The sequence below is a fragment of the Limulus polyphemus genome, unplaced genomic scaffold (genome assembly GCF_000517525.1).
Source record: "Limulus polyphemus unplaced genomic scaffold, Limulus_polyphemus-2.1.2 Scaffold8882, whole genome shotgun sequence".
Taxonomy (NCBI): Eukaryota; Metazoa; Arthropoda; class Merostomata; order Xiphosura; family Limulidae; genus Limulus; species Limulus polyphemus.
The window spans coordinates 12,137-20,692 of NW_013674492.1; the positions used below are offsets into that span (position 1 = coordinate 12,137).

General features: G+C 32.5%; 1 protein-coding gene across 4 annotated transcripts; it reads left to right on the plus strand.

The window, feature by feature from the left end:
* Nucleotides 1–1,131: 1,131 nt before the first annotated feature.
* On the plus strand, nt 1,132–7,598 carry LOC106475621 (mediator of RNA polymerase II transcription subunit 7-like). Of its 4 annotated transcripts, none has more exons than XM_013936298.2 (2): nt 1,132–1,380; nt 5,932–7,598. In XM_013936298.2, exon 2 carries the CDS (start codon nt 6,090–6,092, stop codon nt 6,744–6,746), a length of 657 nt encoding a protein of 218 aa, XP_013791752.1. In that variant the 5' UTR covers nt 1,132–1,380; nt 5,932–6,089; the 3' UTR covers nt 6,747–7,598. The 4 variants fall into 4 exon arrangements, with proteins under 4 accessions (XP_013791752.1, XP_013791753.1, XP_022235395.1 ...); XM_013936299.2 differs by having other exon boundaries at nt 1,145–1,313; XM_022379687.1 differs by having other exon boundaries at nt 1,150–1,342.
* The last annotated feature ends 958 nt before the right edge of the window (nt 7,599–8,556 follow it).

Below are 8,556 nucleotides of genomic sequence, written 5' to 3' on the forward strand. Positions count from 1 at the left end.
CACCTTATGAAGAGTTGCCTGAAAATGTGTCAGAGTTTGTGAAAGTTTTATCGGAAAGGATGGATGATATTCACCATCAAGTGCGTACAAACCTGAAAACGTCTGCTGATTCGATGAAGTTATCTTATGATGAGAGATCTACTGAAGTCAGCTTTGTACCAGGAGACAAGGTGTGAGTGTATAATCCCAGGAAGGCCAAAGGGAAGTCTCCTAAGCTGTCTTCTCCATGGGAAGGCCCATATGACGTAGTGGATCGTCTCCCAGACGTGACTTTCCGAATAAAATGTGGTCGGCGAAGTAAGTTATTGTTAATTGTTTATTGGTTTAATGTAAGTGGCTATTGTTCGTCCCGAAGAATACTAAGGAAGGGGCAGTGTTACGACAGCGGAGGTCACGTGACGCTAGTAACACGTCATATTCTCGAAGCTTCGTGAATCCTCGGGAGGTTACTAGATGTACGGTATTCTTTTATATAAGACGGCCAAGAAGTTACGGCAACAATGTAATGCTGTGTAATTGAACTGCGGACAGAGAGATAATATTGTTGAGTCAAGCATGTGAGATGTTCGTTGTGAATTATAGCGTTTGTTATAGCGCGACTGTAGAAATTAAGGGTATTGCAAAGTTGTATTCAGAGAGAATAAACCAGTTTTATTTAAGAAAGGACTTATATCGCTAAAGTTTCTTCGTAAAGAATTTTTACGGAAAATTAACTAACGAACAGAGGCGTAACAGTATATTTGTGCACAGGCTTGCATTTACTTCATTTAAATTTCTTAAGAAATCTCTTAGGCCTGTCATGGCCTGTTAGTTGAGGCGCTGGTCTTGCAATATGCAAGTAGCGGGATCGAAAACTGTCGTCGAATATACTTGACCTTTTGCCATGGGAACATTATAATTTGTCAGTCAATCCTACTATTCGTTCGTAACGTCACCCTTTTTAAAGATACCAGAAACTGATGTTGTTGAATGCTATAAGTAATAATAAATTCGAATACTAATTTTAGACAATAATATTACAGTATTCCATTTTGACATTTCTGCTTGGTACAGAATTATCTTAGAATTAAATGACTAAAATTATGGTTAGTAAAATCTTCCATAAAGATGGACTTAGGTGACGCTAGTGCTCTTTTAAAATTTATGAAATTGATCTCACTTGAGTTAAAAGTTTGAAAAGAAAGTTTTAATTTATTGAAAATGTGTTTTCTACGTTGTCGCCGAGGCCATTAACGATAATCTATACAAGTTTTTTAGTTTTACTTTTATCTAAATAGTAAAAATTAAATTATGGAAAAATGCCTGCTGTTCAAGTTCGTATAAAGTTATATATTTGAATTTGGTAATTTACAAGACTGTTATTTCAGAAACGCCAGGGAGGTGGGATAGCTTAAATTTTAAATATCTAATTTCTCTAAGTCTACCTTTTTTATTTTTAAGCCCTTCTAACACAAAAGTTTTGTTATTGAACCGTGGTACTATTATTAACATTGTTATAATTTTAACAATAAGTGACTAACAATAACAGCAGACGTTTCTTTAATTTAATCAATTAAACTTTTAAAGTGAAATTACTGTTAATATTGTTATTAATATTACTTCAATGCTTGTTAATGGATAATAGTATTAGTAGTAAAAGTAAAACATTGAAAAGAAGAGCGTGATGCAGATTTTTAGTAATTTGTTAAGCGTTAATAATAATATGAAGTGTTATCGTTAGGCCTAACACTTAACATATTTATTATTAATAGTTAAAATAATACAATATGTGCTTTGTAAGTGTGCCCGATACATTAGTAGTTATGCAATTTTCAAGTACACAGTAGTATTGTGTTACGATGAAGTGGTAGTACCCAAGAGCTAGATAGTAAGATACATAGCCAAATAACTTTTAACTGACAGTAACAGTGATAGAGCAAGAGATATAATAAAGGAAAGTACTACTTCAAGTAGCAATGATGCAGTTTTTATTGTGCACGTAGGGACTAATGATGTTGAGAAAGGTAGGTCAGAGGAGCTAATTGATAAATATAACTACAATGAGTTGATATAAGCATTAAAAAAAAAGCCATAACTTAATTGTGTCAGGGATACTGCTGAGAATCAAATGTAGGGATGAAATTATAAGTAGGACATTAGGGCTGAATCAGTGAATGCTAGGCTTAGGTTAATATGTAAGGATGAGCAAATTGGCTGGTTCAGTGGTTGGACGTGTGGGATCAGTTTAACTTTAATGAGAGAATGAATCTTTTTGGAATGGATGGTTTATGTTTAATTTTAAATAATGTAGGGCTGGCTTATTTGCAAGGGCTATTAACTCAGCCGTAAGTTTAACTTGTAAGGGAAATTTTAAACTAGTAATAGACAGTGGTGAGGGTCTGGATAAGCTAAATGCAAAAAATAAGATGTAGTGTAATGTATGGCATATGAAATATGTATAGAAATAGTTATAAGGGTAGGCTTAATTGTAATGGTAGAAGTATAAAAAATAAAATAGATGACTTTAGAGCACTGGTAGGAAGGGAGGATTTTGATATAATGAGAATAACTGAAACATGGTTAAATACAGACAATTTTTATGACAGAAATTTCTTTGAAATACAAGGTTATTTAATAGGGATAGAGTACTAAATATGGGTGAGGAGTGGGTTTATATGTAAAATGTGAGTTACATCCTGTTGGAGATGAGGATATCGAAGATAATAGCATGGAGATAAAATCCATTTGGGTTTCTGTCAGCGGATATAAAATGAAAAGGCTTCTAGTAGGAATTTGTTAGAGATAATACTGATGAAATTAATGAAAAACTTTACAGTGAGATTAAGATTTCAGCTGTTAATGAGGTCATAATTATGGGTGATTTTAATTTCAAGCATAGAAATTGGGAAATGTTAAAGTCACATCATGAGGGAGAAAGTCTTTGGAAACTGTTCAGGATGTTTTTATTCACTAATTGGTCAAGGAACCTACTAGAAACAATGCTGATTTAGACTTAGTTAACTTCTAATATAGAAATGGTTGAGAAGGTGGAAATTGGGGAACATCTTTATGCAAGTGATCATTGGTGTATTAAGTTTGATGTTTTACTGTATATGAAAATAATGAATAATGATATTTTGGCTACAGATTTCCAAACAGCAAATTTTGGAGGGATGTGACAAGAACTGTCTGTTGTGAATTGGGAAGTTGAGTTATTTGGAGATTGATCAAATCTGAAAAATGTTTAAAGATAATTTTTTAAATATATATTTCCTATGGAAAGAAAAAGGTGCCTGCAAGTTGAAAACCAGATTGGCTAACAAAGAATATAAGGGATAAGATTAAAGTATCACAAATTTAAGAAATTTAAATTGACTGGTATGATGGGAGATTTAGAAGTATATAGAAGATAAGAAAGTTGGTCAAACAAGAAATTAGGACATCAAAACGTATGTATGAAAAAATGTTGGCTGAAAATATAAAAATTAACAGTAAGGATTTCTTTAAATAAATTAAGGGTAAAAAACATATGACAGGAATAGGACCTTTGAGTGATGATAAAGGAAGACTTGTATCTTATGGTTATGAGATGGCTGGGTTATTCTGCTTTTTCTTCAGGTTTTACTAAGGAAGATTTAAGCAATATTTATCATCTTGAACAGTTGATAGATGGATTTAACAAGATGATCACATTAATTCTGAGAGCGTTAAAAATAATTGGAAAATTTAAAGAACAATAAAACTCCTGGGCCAGATAATATTTCCCCAAGGGTTTTGAAGGAAGTTAAGGATTGGATATGTGAGCCACTTGCTACTAATTTTTCTCAGTCTTTGAATAGTGGGCAGGTGCCAGAGGATCAGAAATTTGCTAATGTAACTCTTCTTTTCAAGGGAGGTGATAAAAATTGTCCCAGTAATTATAGACCCATTAGTCTTACATCAGTTGTGGAAAAAGGTTTTGAAACTCTGATGAAAAATGCTTTGCAAGGTCATTTAACAAAATTTAGAATTTTATTTGATAGTCATCATTGTTTCACTAAGGAAAATCTTGTTCTCTATCATGTCAATAACCTACCGTCTAATGTTCTCTATCATGTCAACAAGCTACTGTCTGATGTTCTCTATCATGTCAACAAGCTACTGTCTAATGTTCTCTATCATGTCAACAAACTACCAATTAATGTTCTCTATCATGTCCATAACCTACCGTCTAATGTTCTCCATCATGTCAACAAGCTACAGTCTAATGTTCTCTATCATGTCAATAACCTACCATCTAATGTTCTTCATCATGTCAACAAGCTGCTGTCTAATGTTCTCTATCATGTCAACAAGCTACTGTCTAATGTTCTCTGTCATGACAAGCTACTGTCTAATGTTCTCCATCATGTCAACAAGCTACTGTCTAATGTTCTCTATCATGTCAATAACCTAGTCTAATGTTCTCTATCATGTCAATAACCTAGTCTAATGTTTTCTATCATGTCAATAACCTAGTCTAATGTTCTTTATCACGTAAACAAGCTACCATTTAATGTTCTCTATCATGTCAATAACCTACCATCTAATATTCTCTATCATGTCAATAACCTACCGTCTAATGTTCTCTATCATGTCAACAAGCTACTGTCTAATGTTCTATATCATGTCAGCAAACTACCATTTAATGTTCTCTATCATGTCAATAACCTACCGTCTAATGTTCTCCATCATGTCAAAAAGCTACTGTCTAATGTTCTCTATCATGTCAATAACCTACCGTTTAATCTTCTCTATCATGTCAATAACCTACCGTCTAATGTTCTCTATCATGTTAATAACCTACCGTCTAATGTTCTCTATCATGTCAATAACCTACTGTCTAATGTTCTCTATCATGTCAACAAGCTACTGTCTAATGTTCTCTATCATGTCAACAAACTACCATTTAATCTTCTCTATCATGTCAATAACCTACCGTCTAATCTTCTCTATCATGTCAATAACCTACCGTCTAATATTCTCTATCATGTCAGTAAGCTACTGTCTAATGTTCCCTATAATGTCAACAAGCTACTGTCTAATGTTCTCTATCATGTAAACAAGCTACCGTTTAATGTTCTCTATCATGTAAACAAGCTACCGTTTAATGTTCTCTATAATATCAACAATCTACTGTCCAATGTTCTCTTTCATGTCAACAAGCTCCTGTCTAATGTTCTCTTTCATGTCAACAAGCTCCTGTCTAATGTTCTCTATCATGTCAGTGGTATGGTTCATTGCCAATTGCTTGAATACTATGATTCATTAAGTTTGTTGTTGTAGAATCTCCCTTGATGCTGAATCATTAAGTTGATTACTTTCATGACTGTAGTTAATTTGATTACTATTTCAATAAATCATTGTTTTAAGTGTCACTAATAAATGCTCATATGTAATCAGTTATATTGATTGAGTTAATTGCCCACCTGTACTGAATAGTTGGAATATTCAAAAACAGTTATAATCAGAAACACTAATTTAAATTACTTGATGATTTTCATGACATTAATTGCCTTAATCAATTATTTTAGGTAACACAAGTTGATGTAATTGATTATATCGACTTAGATGCCTGGCTGTAATGATATGTATATAATCACTTAAGCTTGGTAACATTGTGACCAGAGAAGAATATGTATTTTAACTTGGGTATACAGTCTGTTTAATGACCCTCAAAATTGACAATATTAGGCCTTTACTTGGTAAAATCAATTTTTTAGAAAGATTCTAATTCATATTTTGGCAAGCACGTGATTGATTTCACAGGCTGGCTTTTTTTGCATTTTGAGAATTCCTGTTTTATGCACTCTTTCTTTTTAAGGATGGTATATTGTTATCTTTAAAAATCCTTTTACATTGTGCTTCTGGCTTGGGCTTGAGAAATAGGTGTAAAAGTAACTTTGATTTTTAAAAACTTTTTTTTTCTTGTAGGCCTGTTCAACAAGGTTCTTTACATAATGATCGTCATGAGTTCACCATTCAGCAGTGAGAATTAAAACCAGCCTATCGTTACAACTACAGCTGGTATTCTCAAGCTTTGGATACTTTATTTAATCAGTTGAAAAAAAATATTGAGAATTAGAGTTAAAATGTCAGAATCAACTCAGGTAAGCTCCCTGCCATTACCTCCTATGCAGTATGTTAACTGGTACACAGATGAGAACATTGAAAGAGGGGTGGCTCCTTCCCCTCCGAGACCTATCCAAGAATCATATTCAATGTTTGGTGTGCAATTTCAAACTGATGATGTCATAATCAGACCTTTGGAAACTCAAGGGATTCGTCGGCTTTATCCACAGAATTATGATCATAAAAGAGAACTCAAAAAACTTAATCATTCAATTCTTGTGAATTTTCTTGATTTACTTGATATACTTATACGTTGTCCTGACACTTCAAAACGAGAAGAAAAGCGAGATGACATAAAATTACTTTTTATCCACATGCACCATTTGATTAATGAATTTCGACCTCACCAAGCCAGGGAAACTTTGCGTGTAATGTTAGAAGTACAAAAGCGTCAACGTTTAGAAACTGCAGAACGTTTTCAAAAACACTTGGACAAGGTCCGAGAACTTTTACAGAATACATTATCAAGTCTTCCAGAAACAGCAGATTTGGTCAGCAAACTGATGGTGCCTACAGAGTTCCTGGATACAAGTGACACACAAGGAAAACCTGATGCAGAGACAGAAGATTGTCATAGATTAGATAAGTTAATGTGCAACATTATTGATACACTTTAAAACAAGAATTCAAGCTGTTCTAGTTGTTACTAAGTTGAATTTAATCAACCCAAACAAGTGATAATCTTCAAATAAAAAATGTTTGGTGATAGATCAGTTAAATATGAATGCAATTAATTGAAAACAAGAGGAGTTATAAGCTTCTTGTCAAGCTTATGATTCTGTTTATTAAATGGTCAAACTTATGATTCTGTTTATTAAGTGGTCAAGCTTATGATTCTGTTTATTAAGTGGTCAAGCTACCTGTAATATTAGTAAACATGTATAAGATGTAAACTTGGGCGATACATGGGACAACCACTAATAGAAGACTGGGGTACTGGTAAACTATGTAGGGGTCTCTATACATTAATAAATTGATTATTATAGTATACAGTGTGTATCTATATGTTATCTCTTGGGTTCTCTGTCATTACTTTTCTTCCCACCAGTATTTACTCATGACTCGTAAAATTCCTAGTAGTTAAGAAAGAATTGTTAATAATTAATATACTATAAAATGTATAGGCAAGTAAACTAAACTTATTTTATATATTATTTTTAGTTCCACACAGTAGTAACCTATATTACTTGAAATGTATGTCATACCTAAAGAAATGTCCATAAATTCGAAAGCTGGTAATGAAATACAAAGCTTATAAAGAAAAACAAATCCTATAGTGCTTACTTATATTGATGAATAAAACCATTTCAAGTAACAATAATACTGTAAAAAATTCTGGTGCTGTTAGAAATTATACAAAACACTAAGTAGCTGCTTATAATGTGTTGATTTTCGCATTCCAAAGAGTGCCTGCTTTCATATTATTTGAAACTAATTAATTATTTCTTTCATTTCACAGGTAAATACAAACACAGAAAATTCTCAAATAATTAATGTTTATTTTCTTTAAATAATACTCAACTAAAAAAAAGTAACTTTGATTTTTATTAAATTTTTATTTTTATTCATTCCTTCAAATCATAAAATATTTTACAATTCTACAGTTTTACAGCTTTAGATATAAATACAATTTGATCAGAACATGTAATAATATTAAATCATGTTAAAGCATCGACTATTCATGACAACCTTCTGATCATCATCAGACTTTTGTGGGTTCTTTAGTATGGTCCACATGTCCAGGACACCTAGCTAGTAAAGTACAAGTTTTCTATTTTATTGATAATTGTTACATTGATGAGAAGAAGTTGTATAAGAGATATAAATTTTAGTATGATTTCATTCCAGTATTTGGTATTCCTTCATGGCAAATGATGCACACACACACATACCATTCTTGTGAAGTCCATGAAATAACTTCCTTACTTAGCACGTGTAACTTTGTTAGTGTAGAAGGCACAGTAGTGATGCAATAAATACGTGGAAAGAGAACAGTTATGTAGTGAAAATGTTGGCAGTCAATATTGATTAGCGCAACTAAAGAATAAATGTAGTTTAAAATAGTTTTCTATAGAAATTAGCATTCTGGGTAAGAAAGAAAAGTTTTTATTGCAGAAACTAATCTACTTTGTAAAATCTGGTATAAATCATGTAAACTGCAAATTTATTTCTTTTACATTACTCGTAATTTATCCATTTCAGATCAAAATCAGAGGCACGTAAGAACTTTTCAAATCTATCTTTATATCTCAATCAAGTCCCTGTCTAAGAGATCTTTCATTCAATATCAGAATTTTTGGCATTTAAACCATACAAGTATATACAGCATTTCAGACAATTTTTCTCTCTCGTTGTACAGCTCAACTGATAAGTTCTGGTATTGTTTGTCTGCCTAATCTTGTCTGTCTGCCAAGTCCACTGGCGAGC